This window comes from Primulina eburnea, chromosome 3 (genome assembly GCF_022965805.1).
Source record: "Primulina eburnea isolate SZY01 chromosome 3, ASM2296580v1, whole genome shotgun sequence".
NCBI lineage: Eukaryota > Viridiplantae > Streptophyta > Magnoliopsida > Lamiales > Gesneriaceae > Primulina > Primulina eburnea.
This window is the reverse complement of record NC_133103.1, coordinates 2,299,134-2,315,802: the sequence shown is the minus strand read 5'-3', so window position 1 is coordinate 2,315,802 and position 16,669 is coordinate 2,299,134. Positions and strand designations below refer to the sequence as shown.

The window sequence follows — 16,669 nt, the reverse complement described above, 5'->3', positions numbered from 1 at the left end:
TAGCACTCCAACAAACGCTTTGCGTGCCTATATAGTTTGTTAATTTTTGAAATTTATTAATTTGATTTATAGTAATATCATGATTAAGATCATATTGCAAATCAGTGAAGGGCATATCGAACTTGAGGGACAAAAGCAAAAAATGAGAAACGAGCCATTCCAACTTGCCAAATAAATAAAAATAAAAAGGTAAAAAGAGGAAGAGGAAGAGAAGAGGAGAAGAAAAGGCCACACCAACAGACCAAAAAAGAGCAGTCTACACCCTCAGCCTTAATATAGAAATAGATAGATAATTCATAATAGAGACGGAGATTACTACCACATATGAACACAAAGTCATTTAAAATAAGCATCTGATCTCTTTCGTAAATCATTCTTTTCTGTTCCCTGTAACATAATAGTATACTAATATCCCCACCACTTGTGCAATTTCTGTGTGCTTGACTATCTTGATTCCTAAAACAACATTTTCTTAATGGTCACTGAATCTATAATATATCAACTTCTTAATTCTGCATTTTTTTGTTCCCAAAACATCTCTTAGGACTTTAATAATGATACCATACATTACACTAGCAATTCCTATGGGTATGAGCAAATCAGCAGAAACCTAAACGCGTGGTGGAAAAAATAGAGCAAAATAGTCAAGAATGCCAGCGGGAAAGATGAGAAAATATTCATCGCATTCGGACACAATTACACAAATAAGAGAAGGAAATAATGCTCTATCCCATCTCAAGAGTCGGACAAAAATAAACATAAAAATAAAGCTCCAACCTCCGGAAGTGATTGAAATTTAACGTGTAAATATTGGGGAAACAGCTAGCAATCAACATCGTTATTTAAATGCAGTCATTGTTTGTTGCTAAATGCCACCGTAATGTCCATCAAAAACATAATATCACTACCAGGCGCAAGAATTCGCAGGTTACAAAGAAACACGTTACACGAATAACTGAACAGGTGCTAAAGCGCACGACAACATTGATGGAACTTCAAGGTTCAATCTACATCAGAAAGCTTACAAGAATTTGAAACTTCCATCATCCTAAATGCTACATGCTACAGATCTATCCAAGTATAAGAACCAGTAGCCTGGTCTTTGTCTCATCTCATACTAAATTAAAACCTGTCGTCGAAAATCGAAATAGACAAAATACAGCTGCTGAATAATTCAAATGCCAAACAAGGCAGTATACACAACAACACGATGGCAAAGAACCAAGGCTGTATATTTCAAGAAGGGCAGCATGCAACCCATTTGCCTAGCATCATCAACAGAGTGCCACTACTACGGAAATATACGAATCAGCATCAAGAAATATAGCAGCATCACTTAGCTCGTTTATTTCATATGATGCAAGTACACATTGATTGGAGCAAATTAATCCCTCCAACTTGGGCTCGGAAAAGGGAAAAATCCGGAAGGTGATAGAGGGAAACCATAGCCGGGGGAGGGTGGAAGTGGAGGCCCTGGACCCAAAATCCCGGACTGGCTCGCTGAAGAGAATGAGAAACCGGGTGAAGTCGGGGGAAGATACTGATATCCTGGAGAAAGAAGAGGATAAGGTGAACGAGGCGACAACAGATTCCAGAAGCCAGTAGGAGAAGGCACGAGAAACTGAGAATTTGGAGAGGGCATAGGGGGAGGAGGCCTATGCATCCTAGGTGAAGGAAGAGTTGCTGGAGGACCATTCAAACGGGGTGATTCAAGAAGTGGTGGAGGTCCATTCAATCGAGGTGAAGCAAGAAGGGGTGGAACTCCATTAATTCGTGGAGATGGTAGCATAGGCACGCCAGGGTTAGGATGTAGATACGGTGGAGGCTGAGATTGGGGTTGCCAGGGACCCTGGTCTATGATCGAATTTTGAAGGTAACGCATGTAAACAGATGTAGGAGACTCGGTAGTATTGGTCCAAACATCAGTAGGGGTTGGGGGCAACCATGCAGATGGTGAAGATTGCCGATCAAACTGGTGAGGAGGGGGTGGTGGTCTCCTATAGTTGTTGGCATTAGGAGGTTGTGCCATATGCTGTACTTGTGTAGGTACTGAGAATGGTAAATGAGGATGAATTTGGACAGGAGGTCGACTAGTTGGTGCCAAAGGCGGAGGTCGAACTCTCTGTAACCTGTTATTAGGGGGTTTAGGTTGGTTTTGTAGAGGTCTGGCCATTGGTTCTCGGGACGGTGAACCTGTGAGCTGCTGAACTATGTTTCGAAAATCGTTCTTGTTAATATTATAGACTTGGGGTTGAGGCTGCTGCCTGGAAGGGCTGGAAAAGTTAGGCTGGTGCAATGGACTTTTTTTAATGTTTTTACCTAACTTGTTTACCCCAAGATGATCAGCCTGCCTGCTATTTTGTTGATTGTTAGAATTATCCATAGCTTCTCGGGAAATCAGCTACAGCTCAAGCGCATAAAAGTTCAACTTCTCTTTTCTTCAACAACAATTAGTACTTTCAAGAATCAGTGCATCAAATCGTTCCAAATGCGCAGCAATTAACCAAATAGAAGCAAATGTAAATTACCATACATTTGGATTCTTGGCCAGAAATACCTCCAACCTATATCTTGTTTCATCGCCTAAATGCCCAGAAAACCTTCAAACCCCTCAAATTCTTGATCCCTGAACATCTCAAAAATCGACCAAGAACAATAATATCAACTACTACAACTAGTTAGAATAAAACATAAATAGACCGAAAAGAACCAGCTGAATATCAAAGGGGGAGGAAATTTACTCCTTGCATGGTGGGAGAATGGACTCCAGCTCCGTGTGGATTTTGCAGAACAAGGTAAACCTAGAACGAAAATGGTAAAGGGACGCTTGTTTGGTCAACAGGAAAGTGGATGGAAAAGAAATTGGAAGTCCATTCGTTAAAAAAGGATTACATATGCGCTTCCCGGCCCCACAAAGAAGAAAAGGATAGCAGCCCCGAGCCTTCAAAAAATTAAAATAAATTTCTAAAAAATTTAATAAAAGGAACCGGGTTTAGCCCTTTTCTCTTTTATTTTTTAAACAAAAATAAATATATCCGATATCTTTGCGGTCTATTTTTCAGATATAAAAATTCATATAAGATCGTCTCACAAATCAATTTTATGAAATATATATTTAACAAGTTTGGCTCGACCTCGATTCGTTAAGTGAACTTGTTTTTGAGCTTGTCGAGAATTTTTAGCTAAAAATGTCAACAAAAATAATTTAAGAGGATATATATTTTTATTTTTTAGTGTTTCAATAATTTCCATTACACTTAAATTTAGATGTGGAACAACGTATATTGTTATTATACATTCAAAGCCCAACAAACTAGTCAACGCGAACATACAAACCGAATATCTTTAAACTCGAGCTCGGCTCGATAAAATTTTTGAGCTTGAAATCGAGCTCAAACTCGGCTCGATAAGCTTAATGAACGAGTTATTTACCTAGACAAGCTCTAAATAAATCGCGAACGGTTTGATTCGTTTGCATCATACTTACGAATCTACAAATAACATTTATGTGGATATGATTTGTAATTTTTTTAATTCAAATTTTAATTTCGCTTTTTATAAAATTTATGGTTTATAATATTTTAAATTCGAAGCTTAATTATTTTGCACATTCGTTGTATTTAAATTTTTAAAATGCGATTAAGTTTTTTAAATCAAAAAATAAATTTTTATTTTTTTTTTATACCGAGAGTAACTTTCTCAACATAATCGCATAAACACCACATTATATACAAAAAATAGAACACGACTCGTTAATTTAATAACGGTGATTAATAAACTGTTTAATATGGTTAATTGAATTTAAAATATAAAAAAATACCGATTTAAATGATTTTTAAAAAAAAAAAACTAAAACCGAATCTTCAAATTAATCAAACCAAATTAGTTAGATTTGGTCGGTTAATTTGTTTAACCAATTGATTTCACCACCCTAGTGTTAAGAATAAAGTTTGGAATAGACCAAATTTTGGGGGGCTAGCTATAAAAAAATTGTTTAGGCAACACAGAAAGTTTAAAAGGGATTTAGTGGCCATTTTTATAAGAATACTTAGACCCATAGGTACTCATAATAGAAGCAATTCTTGTGTTGGCCTAGTGCATTATTATCATGCACCCAAAAAGCCAAATAATGACAAACTACACAAGCAAAAAACATCGCCCACGTTTAGCATAGGTTGCAAGTTATTACGTTACTACGAGTTATACACAATGTGCACGGAAGAGTAGCGACCACCTTTGTTAATTGTCCAATTTAACTAATATCGATCATAAAAGAACAGATTCCTTTGGTGTATCCGTTGAATAGAATTGTAAGAGCATAACTTAGCCACTCATGTTTTTTGACCAAGTTGCACGCTGAAAGAAGCCAATTAACAACCCTAATAAATCACGTTAGGCTGGACGAAGGATCCCAGAATACATACATATCTTTCATAAACAACCAACGATTCTCAATTTGTCTGGTAAATATCACGAATAAGACGCGTTTATGGATGCTTCGATGATGCTGAAAAAAATTGTTGTTTTACAAGCATACGATCTATTGTCTGTTTCGATTTAATACAAAGTCCGACGTAATTATTTTTGGATTTCAGTTATTATAGTTGTTAAACAAGCTGGTGGGAATAAATTGAAGACTTGTCTGGGGTGCACGTACGTCCTTACGATCCTCTTATCCAATATCCTGTCATAAACTATAACAATATGTGAGAGTCTTTTACTAAATACGTTTATGATCGATTAAATTCAAATAAGTGGAACATATATATATTGTGATACCCCTGTCCCACATCTGAAAAACTAAAGATTTAAAATGAGTTTATAATATGCTACAATTGACTTCTATAGCAACTTGGGTTAATCATTTTCGTAAAGCGAGGACGAATACGAAGTAGTTGCTATAGCGGCCCATTGTGCAGTCACGCAGGCGCGGGCCCAGGCTCGGGGCGTGACAGAATGGTATCAGAGCAGGTCACCGGCATGGAACACCGAGAAATAAGTGCTATGCGGGGCAAAGTGCTACGTGCATGGGAGCCACCTCTTGAACCTGCGGGGCAAAGTGCTACATGACGGGAACCACCTCTTGAACCTGTAGGAGCCACCTCTAGATTCTCGGTGCTGGTGGATCGAGTGGTCAGGCCGCGACGAGGACGTCGCGTTCTGAAGGAGGGGTGATTGTGATACCCCTGTCCCACATCTGAAAAACTAAAGATTTAAAATGAGTTTATAATATGCTACAATTGACTTCTATAGCAACTTGGGTTAATCATTTTCGTAAAGCGAGGACGAATACGAAGTAGTTGCTATAGCGGCCCATTGTGCAGTCACGCAGGCGCGGGCCCAGGCTCGGGGCGTGACATATATGTATTTGTTATTGATGTCCCGCCTCTAAAATAATCGTTTGACATATCATGAGGACATATCATCATCTTTTACTCATATTTTTCCGAGTTAGCTCAATAACTATCCGAAAATTCGGATTACTGGACAGTAATCAAATAATTTTTTGGTTGGTTTTAATTGATATAAACATTTTTCGCTTTTTTTTTTTGCGTTACAGAGGATAAAGATTTTTCCCCTTAAAAATGGGGTTTTGAGTTTAGTTGGAAGTGTTTAGTTTCAGAATTTACAATTTGCCTGGAAAGCAACGATCAAATCAGATAATCTCTATATCAAAAATCTTATATGACTAATTAGTGAAGCTTCTTATCCAAAGCTACCTTAAATATAAAAGACAATCAAACTTGACACGGGAATCATCGCTTCAAATCCTGTCATTTTCACAAAGAACAAAATAAGAAAAAAAATATGCGCCTACATTTCGACGTCGTCTATAAATAATCAGGCATCGCGTATTGCATAAGTTCGTGGGACATCAAGAAATGGAAATCGGATGCCAAAAAAAAGAAATGGAAATCTGCACGAACTCGGAAAAGCGTGTCTTGTTGATGGTTGAAGATGCAGCAGCCAAGTGCGTTAAGAGGCGTCGTAGATCACCTCTATCCATATCGAGAGGATACAATCACGGTCAGAAATCTGTTATTACTACTTCAACCGCTGCTTCGACGATAAAACGAAGTTCTAGATTTCGAGGAGTAAGCAGGTGAGTCTCTATACATTGAAGCCAACAAATAGGTCAAAGTACAGGATTTTTTAGTTTTTGAAGCGATATGATCTTCGGTAGATCATCAAATTTATACTTTGTAAAACCAATAAAAACCAAGTTATATGACCATAACACAACTTTGACGAGTTAGAAGACGAAAAAAGAAAACTTAACAACTTAGTATCACATGCAGGCATAGGTGGACGGGTCGTTTTGAAGCTCATTTATGGGACAAAGGTTCTTGGAATGTAACCCAGAAAAAGAAGGGTAAACAAGGTACTTGTAACATTTCAAGTAATATTTAGTAAATTTCAAAATATATATTCATATAATAAATATTTCTAATATATTGTTGGTTTTTATAATTTCACAATGTCGTCTGGCTATGATTGTTTGCATGGAACACGCAGTCTATCTTGGTGAGCGCCTACAATTACTTACATAAATACTTACATATTATTGCCACAAATTAATAAACATCACGAAATTATATTTATATCTAGGAGCCTATGATGAAGAAGAAGCTGCGGCAAGAGCATATGATTTGGCTGCAATCAAGTATTGGGGAACATCAACACACACAAATTTCCCGGTATAATATAATTATATATATCATGCATGTGATTAAACTTCAGAAACAATAAAAATCAAAATTAAATATTTATACATACTATTTTTTTTCCTGCAGATATGTGATTATGAGAAAGAGGTAGAAATAATGCAAAATGTGTTGGTCCCACGTGCGGAATTTGAGATAGTAAAACCCGAAAATAAAGAATAAACTGGACACCGAGATTTACGTGGAAAACCCCTAAAAATTATTAGGGTAAAAACCACGGGCAAGATGAAAAGAATTTCCACTATAATATTTTGTGGTGTACAACTCACTCACTGTGTTTCCAAAGAGAACACACACTCTCTTAATACAGGAGAACAAAACACCTCACAAATATTATAGAACACACTCAAATATGTGTATACTGAGAGAGGAACTCAGAACGGGATGCAATGAAATGTTCGAATGATGCATCTATTTATAGATGCATCATCCAGTGTGAACCAGGAAATTGCGCACAATTTCATTACGCAATTTCCATCCAACTTTGTTGACCCGCGAAATATGCCAACACGTTTTTTTTTCTTTCTTTGATTGGCCCCTACCTCATTAACTTCTTTGTCTCTTGGTCGACATTTCTCCCACTTGGAGATTTGATTGAGAATCAAACACATCTCCACATATCCTTTCAATCTTGCCATTCCCTGCTGCTTACGTTTCTGCTAGACCACTTGAGGATCTACACCACTCAAACTTATCAATGTTTACTGGCTTGGTCAGAAAATCAGCTATGTTATCCTTAGTATGGATCTTCTGCATATCCACGCTTCCTTCTTCTACCACTTCTCGCACAAAATGAAATTGTACTCCAATGTGTTTCGTCCTGGAATGAAAGGCTGGATTCCTTGCGATGTGCAAGGCACTCTGACTGTCACAAAACAAAGGAACATTCTCTTGTTTGTGCCCGATCTCCTCCAATAACCTTTTAATCCATATTGCCTCCTTGCAAGCTTGAGTAGCTGCCATGTATTCTGCCTCTGTTGTAGATAACGCCACAACTGTCTGCAGTTTTGAAACCCAGCTTACTGCTCCTCCTGCAAGTGTAAACACATAACCAGTAGTAGATTTTCTCTTATCAGGATCACCTGCATAATCTGAATCTACATAGCCCCTGAGTGTAAAATCTGATCCTCCATAACATAATGCAGCATTCGAGGTATCCTTAATGTATCGAAGGATCCTCTTAACAGTGCTCCAATGCTCTCGTCCAGGATTCGCCATATACCGACTAACTGCTCCCACTGCTTGAGCAATGTCCGGTCTTGTACAGATCATGGCGAATATCAAACTTCCCACTGCTGATGCATATGGTACTCGAGACATCTCCATCCTCTCTGCTTCACTGCTAGGACACATCTCGGAGGATAACTTGAAGTTAACAGGAAGAGGGGTCGAGATTGGCTTACTATCTTGCATGTTGAAGCGTTGCAAGACTTTCTTCAAATAATTTTTCTGCGAAAGCCAAATCTTTCTGTTACTTCTATCTCGGTGAACTTGCATCCCTAGAATCTTGTTTGCTGGTCCCAAGTCCTTCATATCAAATTCCCTAGCCAACTGTGCCTTCAATCCTTGGACCTGATCTTTGTTGGGGCCTGCTACCAACATGTCGTCCACATACAACAGCAAAATGATATAATCATCACCAGACCTCTTGAAATACGTACAAGGGTCTGCACTCAATCTGTTGTATCCAAGGCTCATGATATAGGAATCAAATCTCTTGTACCAACACCTCGGCGCCTGTTTGAGACCGTACAGAGATTTCTTCAACCTGCAAACCAAGTTCTCTTTGCCTTTTTCCGCAAAACCTTCTGGCTGGAGCATATAGATTTCTTCTTCAAGATCTCCATGAAGAAACGCCGTTTTCACATCTAGCTGTTCTAGATGTAGGTCAAACACCGCACACAATGCCAACACTACTCTGACTGTTGTAAGCCGAACCACAGGAGAAAATATCTCATTGAAGTCGATGCCTTCTTTCTGAGCATACCTTTTTACCACCAATCTAGCACGATACCGCTCCACTTGGTTATTGCCATCACGCTTGATCTTATAGACCCATTTGTTTCCAATGGCTTTCCTCCCTCGTGGTAGTGTAACAAGATCCCATGTTTTATTCCTGTCTAATGCCTCCAACTCTTCTTGCATTGCTGTCATCCACAAGGATACATCCGAGCTTTGAGTAGCCTCGTGGAAACTCGATGGCTCACCATCCTCTGATAATAGACAATATGCAATGTTGCTTTCAGTGACATAATCTGAAAGCCAACCTGGAGGTCTTCTGTCTCGAGTTGACTGCCTCACATTGGAAACCTCAGACTCAACATGTTCTTGTTCTTCGTGCTCTGGTACTGCTTCACAAGAAACTTGACCTTCGTCTGTCTTATTCTCCACCTGAAATGTAGTAGTTTCTGAATTATGTGTGCCTTTGTCTCCCTTTACTTTATCTTCCTCGAAGATAACATCCCTGCTGATGACAAGCTTGTGAACAGTAGGATCCCACAAGCGAAACCCCTTTACTCCATCAGCATATCCCAAGAAGATACATTTTCTGGATTTTGAATCCAACTTTGATCTTTCTTGCTCATTGTACAGAACGTACACCGGACTTCCAAATGTATGCAAATGGAAATAATCTGTCGGCTTCCCGGTCCACATCTCCATCGGAGTCTTCAGATCAATCGCCACTGAAGGAGAACGATTGATAATATAACAAGCGGTTTTGACTGCTTCCGCCCAAAATGAAAAAATCTCGAAAAATCTTTTCTGATGTGGAAGATCAGTCTAGGCTGCAACCACAGAGCATACTCAGAATTTTAAGAAATTTTAAACCATGGCTCTGATACCACTTGTTGGTCCCACGTGCGGAATTTTGCTATCTCGTACCTTCCCGCCATTATGTCTACGAGTTTTCTCTCATCTTATAAGCAAATTTATGCTGTGGAAAATAAAGATACAAGCAGTTTTAAGAAATGAAAATAAATGTTGGCAAAGTCAAAGTATCCGACATTGCATTAAATGAGCAGCATTCTTTGAAAACATTAAAGATGGACAACGCGTTTGGAAATTTACAAGTCGAAGGAAATTTCCTACACACGGTTTCATACCTACGGGGAGCTCTATAAATAGAGCTCCCTCTGCTCATCTTGAAAGCATCCCGTTCTGAGTTCCTCTCTCAGTAGACACATATTTGAGTGTGTTCTATAATATTTGTGAGGTGTTTTGTTCTCCTGTATTAAGAGAGTGTGTGTTCTCTTTGGAAACACAGTGAGTGAGTTGTACACCACAAAATATTATAGTGGAAATTCTTTTCATCTTGCCCGTGGTTTTTACCCTAATAATTTTTAGGGGTTTTCCACGTAAATCTCGGTGTCCAGTTTATTCTTTATTTTCGGGTTTTATTATCTCAAATTCCGCACGTGGGACCAACAAGTGGTATCAGAGCCTTGGTTTAAAATTTCTTAAAATTCTGAGTATGCTCTGTGGTTGCAGCCTAGACTGATCTTCCACATCAGAAAAGATTTTTTGAGATTTTTTATTTAAGGTGGGATTATTTTGTCCAGTCTATAAAATTGTTGTAGACATAATGGCGGGAAGGTACGAGATAACAAAGTTCAATGGAAGTAATTTTCTGTTGTGGAAAATAAAGATGCAAGCAATTTTAAGAAAAGAAAATTGTTTGGCGGCTATTGGAGATAGACCGGAGGAAATGGCGGACGATGTAAAGTGGAATGAGATGAGTGATAATGCAGTTGCCAATTTACACTTGGCCATAGCAGACGAAGTATTGTCAAGTATCTCCGAGATAAAAACGACAAAAGATATCTGGGATACTTTGACAAAGATGTACGAGGTCAAGTCGCTACACAACATGATTTTCCTAAAGAGAAGGCTTTATACTCTTCGGATGGCGGAATCCTCATCGATGACCGACCATATCAATACACTAAATACTCTATTTGCCCAACTCACTTCCATGGGGCATAAAATAGGGGAAAATGAACGTGCGGAGCTTCTACTTCAAAGTCTACCAGATTCATACGATCAACTTATCATCAACATTGCCAACAATATTCTTATGGGCTTTCTAAGATTCGACGATGTCTTAACTGCGGTTCTCGGTGAAGAAAGCCGGCGCAAGAATAAGGAAGATAGGTTGGTATCCTCGAAGCAAGCAGAGGCGTTACCGATGATAAGAGGAAGATTTATGGATCGTGACTCCAGTGGGAGTCAAAGGAGAGGTAGATCAAAGTCGAGAAGTAAGAAGAAAAATATTTACTGCTTTAAATGTGGCGGTAAAGGGCACTTCAAGAGAGAGTGTACGAGTATCGATAAAAGTTCTCAAGGAAATGTGGCCAGTACTTCAGGAAGTGGTGAAATATTATTCAACGAAGCGGCAACTGTTGCAGAAGGCAGACACAAATTTTGTGACACATGGATTATGGATTCAGGAGCGACGTGGCACATGACGTCTCGGAGAGAATGGTTTGATCATTATGAACCAATCTCAGGAGGATCTGTATTCATGGGAAATGATCATGCCTTGGAAATCGCTGGGGTCGGTACTATCAAAATTAAAATGTTTGATGGCACCATTCGCACCATACAGGAGGTACGACATGTGAAAGGACTGACGAAAAATCTTTTGTCCTTGGGGCAATTGGATGACATCGGGTGCAAAACTCGGATCGAGAACGGGATCATGAAAATTGTGAAAGGCGCGCTTGTGGTTATGAAGGCGGAAAAGGTTGCTGCCAATCTGTATGTACTTTTGGGAGAAACACACAAAGAGGCGGAGCTAGTTGTTGCATCAAATGGTTCAGGAGAAGAATTAACAGTGTTATGGCATAGAAAGCTCGGGCATATGTCAGAACGGGGTTTGAAAATTCTCTCAGAACGGAAGCTGCTGCCGGGACTTACAAAAGTGTTACTACCCTTTTGTGAGCACTGTGTTACCAGTAAACAACACAGATTAAAGTTTGGCACTTCTACTGCCTGGAGCAAAAGCATATTAGAGCTGATTCATTCGGATGTTTGGCAAGCACCGGTTGTATCCCTAGGAGGAGCGAGATACTTTGTCTCGTTCATTGATGATTTCTCTAGGAGATGTTGGGTGTATCCAATCAAGAAGAAATCAGATGTTTTCCAGGTCTTCAAAGATTTCAAAGCGCGGGTTGAACTTGATACTGAAAAGAAAATCAAGTGTCTGAGGACTGACAATGGAGGAGAATATACCAGTGACGAGTTTGATGCATATTGTCAACATGAGGGCATCAAGAGACAGTTCACGACGGCTTACACACCTCAACAGAATGGAGTGGCGGAGCGGATGAATAGAACCTTGTTGGACAGAACAAGAGCTATGTTGAGGACTGCGGGTCTAGAAAAGTCATTTTGGGCGGAAGCAGTTAAAACCGCTTGTTATATTATCAATCGTTCTCCTTCAGTGGCGATTGATCTGAAGACTCCGATGGAGATGTGGACTGGGAAGCCGACAGATTATTCTCATTTGCATACATTTGGAAGTCCGGTGTACGTTCTGTACAATGAGCAAGAAAGATCAAAGTTGGATTCTAAATCCAGAAAATGTATCTTCTTGGGTTATGCTGATGGAGTAAAGGGGTTTCGCTTGTGGGATCCTACTGTTCACAAGCTTGTCATCAGCAGGGATGTTATCTTCGAGGAAGATAAAGTAAAGGGAGACAAAGGCACACAGAATTCAGAAACTACTATTTTCCAGGTAGAAAATAAGACAGACGAAGGTCAAGTTTCTTGTGAAGCAGTACCAGAGCACGAAGAACAAGTACAAGTTGAGTCTGAGGTTTCCAATGTGAGGCAGTCAACTCGAGACAGAAGACCACCAGGTTGGCTTTCAGATTATGTCACTGAAAGCAACATTGCATATTGTCTATTATCAGAAGATGGTGAGCCATCGAGTTTCCACGAGGCTACTCAAAGCTCGGATGTATCTTTGTGGATGATAGCAATGCAAGAAGAATTGGAGGCATTAGACAGGAATAAAACTTGGGATCTTGTTACACTACCACGAGGGAGGAAAGCCATCGGTAACAGATGGGTCTATAAGATCAAGCGAGATGGCAATAATCAAGTGGAACGGTATCGTGCTAGATTGGTAGTAAAAGGGTATGCTCAGAAAGAAGGTATTGACTTCAATGAGATATTTTCTCCTGTGGTTCGGCTTACAACAGTCAGAGTAGTGTTGGCATTGTGTGCGGTGTTTGACCTACATCTAGAACAGCTAGATGTAAAAACGGCGTTTCTTCATGGAGATCTTGAAGAAGAAATCTATATGCTCCAGCCAGAAGGTTTTGCGGAAAAAGGCAAAGAGAACTTGGTTTGCAGGTTGAAGAAATCTCTGTACGGTCTCAAACAGGCGCCGAGGTGTTGGTACAAGAGATTTGATTCCTATATCATGAGCCTTGGATACAACAGACTGAGTGCAGACCCTTGTACGTATTTCAAGAGGTCTGGTGATGATTATATCATTTTGCTGTTGTATGTGGACGACATGTTGGTAGCAGGCCCCAACAAAGATCAGGTCCAAGGATTGAAGGCACAGTTGGCTAGGGAATTTGATATGAAGGACTTGGGACCAGCAAACAAGATTCTAGGGATGCAAGTTCACCGAGACAGAAGTAACAGAAAGATTTGGCTTTCCCAGAAAAATTATTTGAAGAAAGTCTTGCAACGCTTCAACATGCAAGATAGTAAGCCAATATCGACCCCTCTTCCTGTTAACTTCAAGTTATCCTCCGAGATGTGTCCTAGCAGTGAAGCAGAGAGGATGGAGATGTTTCGAGTACCATATGCATCAGCAGTGGGGAGTTTGATGTTCGCCATGATATGTACAAGACCGGACATTGCTCAAGCAGTGGGAGCAGTTAGTCGGTATATGGCGAATCCTGGACGAGAGCATTGGAGCACTGTCAAGAGGATCCTTAGATACATCAAGGGTACCTCGAATGCTGCATTATGTTATGGAGGATCGGATTTTACACTCAGGGGCTATGTCGATTCAGATTATGCAGGTGATCCTGACAAGAGAAAATCTACTACTGGTTATGTGTTTACACTTGCAGGAGGAGCAGTAAGCTGGGTTTCAAAACTGCAGACAGTTGTGGCGTTATCTACAACAGAGGCAGAATACATGGCAGCTACTCAAGCTTGCAAAGAGGCAATATGGATTAAAAGGTTACTGGAGGAGATCGGGCACAAACAAGATAATGTTCATTTGTTTTGTGACAGTCAGAGTGCCTTGCACATCGCAAGGAATCCAGCCTTTCATTCCAGAACGAAACACATTGGAGTACAATTTCACTTTGTGCGGGAAGTAGTAGAAGAAGGAAGCGTGGATATGCAGAAGATCCATACAAAGGACAACATAGCTGATTTTCTGACCAAGCCAGTGAACACTGATAAGTTTGAGTGGTGTAGATTCTCAAGTGGTCTAGCGGATACGTAAGCAGCAGGGAATGGCAAGATTGAAAGGATGTGTGGAGATGTGTTTGATTCTCAATCAAATCTCCAAGTGGGAGAAATGTTGGCAAAGTCAAAGTATCCGACATTGCATTAAATGAGCAGCATTCTTTGAAAACATTAAAGATGGACAACGCGTTTGGAAATTTGCAAGTCGAAGGAAATTTCCTACACACGGTTTCATACCTACGGGGAGCTCTATAAATAGAGCTCCCTCTGCTCATCTTGAAAGCATCCCGTTCTGAGTTCCTCTCTCAGTAGACACATATTTGAGTGTGTTCTATAATATTTGTGAGGTGTTTTGTTCTCCTGTATTAAGAGAGTGTGTGTTCTCTTTGGAAACACAGTGAGTGAGTTGTACACCACAAAATATTATAGTGGAAATTCTTTTCATCTTGCCCGTGGTTTTTACCCTAATAATTTTTAGGGGTTTTCCACGTAAATCTCGGTGTCCAGTTTATTCTTTATTTTCGGGTTTTATTATCTCAAATTCCGCACGTGGGACCAACAAGTTTGAGATAATAAAACCCGAAAATAAAGAATAAACTGGACACCGAGATTTACGTGGAAAACCCCTAAAAATTATTAGGGTAAAAACCACGGGCAAGATGAAAAGAATTTCCACTATAATATTTTGTGGTGTACAACTCACTCACTGTGTTTCCAAAGAGAACACACACTCTCTTAATACAGGAGAACAAAACACCTCACAAATATTATAGAACACACTCAAATATGTGTCTACTGAGAGAGGAACTCAGAACGGGATGCAATGAAATGTTCGAATGATGCATCTATTTATAGATGCATCATCCAGTGTGAACCAGGAAATTGCGCACAATTTCATTACGCAATTTCCATCCAACTTTGTTGACCCGCGAAATATGCCAACACGTTTTTTTTTCTTTCTTTGATTGGCCCCTACCTCATTAACTTCTTTGTCTCTTGGTCGACAAAATGTCACCAAGGAGGAATACTTAGCCTCTCTTAGAAGGTATCATCAGCCACCCAGTCATGAAATTTTTTATGTATATTTCGGTTTCATTTGGATTTATCCACATTCTTGATCACTTGAGCTTGCATACACACACACACACACACACAGAAGAAGCAGTGGTTTCGCTAGAGGTGCTTCCAAGTATAGAGGAGTGGCGAGGCATCATAATAATGGAAGATGGGAAGCAAGAATTGGTCGTATTTTCGGAAACAAATATCTTTACCTTGGTACTTACGGTAAGTCACCTATCCATTGATCCAAATATGTGAGGTTGTTAAAATTATTGTACTTCCTGTTATTGTGATACAAATATATTGAAAACTCTATTCATGTTATAAATTTTTTGGATAACTGCAGGTACCCAAGAAGAAGCCGCACATGCATATGATATAGCTGCAATCGAATACAGAGGAATCAATGCAGTCACTAACTTTGGTCTCAACACTTACGTCAAATGGCTGGGTCCTGATCATCAAAATCCAGCTCCATTTCAAACTAGAGGATCATTCGAAAGAGACACCGCACACGTCTACAAATCTAACTATATGTGTGTTCGAAAGAAAGAACCGGAATTGGTCGATCCGAATTCTTTTGCAACAATGGATCCCTTAATGATCTCTTCATGCAAAATCTTGGAAGAAAAATGTAATTTGACTCCCCTCCGTCCATACAATAAGGGCTCGTCTCCGACTGCATTAGGCCTTTTACTCCGCTCTTCCATGTTCAAACAACTCGTGGAAAAGAATTATTCATCTGAGAGCATGTCGATTATTGACCACGAAAACAACGCAAAGATTCAAAAGAATAGATTGGAATTGCCAGGAGAAATGCTTAGCTAATAGCTAGAACAGTGTCTCTTGAATGCCACAAAATTACAGTTAGCTGCCAAGCATTTAGCTATACGGACATACGTTGTCCGAATAAAATCGTTTCGTTTATTACAATATATAGAGTTCTGAGACTTGGAAGTGAATAAGTGATTTTGTTGACTAGGTACTAAGGTTAGCTGTAGCTCCGGATGTTAAAATTTTGTGCCAAACAAAATGCTGCAGCAGACAAAACTATTACTATTAAATAATCTAGTATTTTGGAATTTTGATTAGATTAAAATTTTAAGTTGGATATTATTTGTAATGAACGTATAGATTTAAATTTTAGGTAAATTTTGATACATGAATTTTAAATAATTTTTTTTTTTAAGAATTTGTCATATAACAAGAACTGTAGTTTTAAGGTCCTTAACATTTTTTAGTCGCAATCTGTGTATTATCAATATAAATTTAGTATATATATACGAGAGTAGGTCTCTTGTGGGACGGTCTCACGAATTTTTATCTGGAGACGGGTCAACTATACCGATATTCATAATAAAAAGTAATACTCTTAGCTACCGTTCGGTTCATGATATGAGATATATAGTATAGAGATAACTAATATTTTGTAATAATAAAAT

The 16,669-nt window shown here is 39.2% G+C and overlaps 2 protein-coding genes across 2 annotated transcripts; one reads left to right on the top strand and one right to left on the bottom strand.

Annotated features, from left to right (window-relative positions):
- Positions 1-881: 881 nt before the first annotated feature.
- Positions 882-2,877, bottom strand: LOC140825263 (protein HAIKU1-like). The gene is made up of 2 exons (XM_073186929.1): positions 2,742-2,877; positions 882-2,626 (listed from the first exon to the last, which is right to left on the bottom strand). Exon 2 carries the CDS (start codon positions 2,381-2,383, stop codon positions 1,385-1,387), a length of 999 nt encoding a protein of 332 aa, XP_073043030.1. The 5' UTR covers positions 2,384-2,626; positions 2,742-2,877; the 3' UTR covers positions 882-1,384.
- A 3,005-nt stretch (positions 2,878-5,882) lies between these two features.
- On the top strand, positions 5,883-16,131 carry LOC140828626 (ethylene-responsive transcription factor WRI1-like). The gene is made up of 8 exons (XM_073191563.1): positions 5,883-6,103; positions 6,300-6,382; positions 6,517-6,525; positions 6,610-6,698; positions 6,795-6,831; positions 15,174-15,213; positions 15,325-15,452; positions 15,574-16,131. The coding sequence occupies exons 1-8, from the start codon at positions 5,883-5,885 to the stop codon at positions 16,053-16,055; spliced, it is 1,089 nt and encodes a 362-aa protein (XP_073047664.1). The 3' UTR covers positions 16,056-16,131.
- Positions 16,132-16,669: the final 538 nt, after the last annotated feature.

Coding starts and splice junctions, on each gene's coding strand:
- LOC140825263 (XM_073186929.1), bottom strand. CDS start 2,383: ATGGATAATTCTAACAATCAACAAAATAGCAGGCAGGCTGATCATCTT.
- LOC140828626 (XM_073191563.1), top strand. CDS start 5,883: ATGGAAATCGGATGCCAAAAAAAAGAAATGGAAATCTGCACGAACTCG. Junction 6,104..6,299: donor AGATTTCGAGGAGTAAGCAG/GTGAGTCTCTAT, acceptor TATCACATGCAG/GCATAGGTGGACGGGTCGTT. Junction 15,214..15,324: donor TACTTAGCCTCTCTTAGAAG/GTATCATCAGCC, acceptor ACACACACACAG/AAGAAGCAGTGGTTTCGCTA.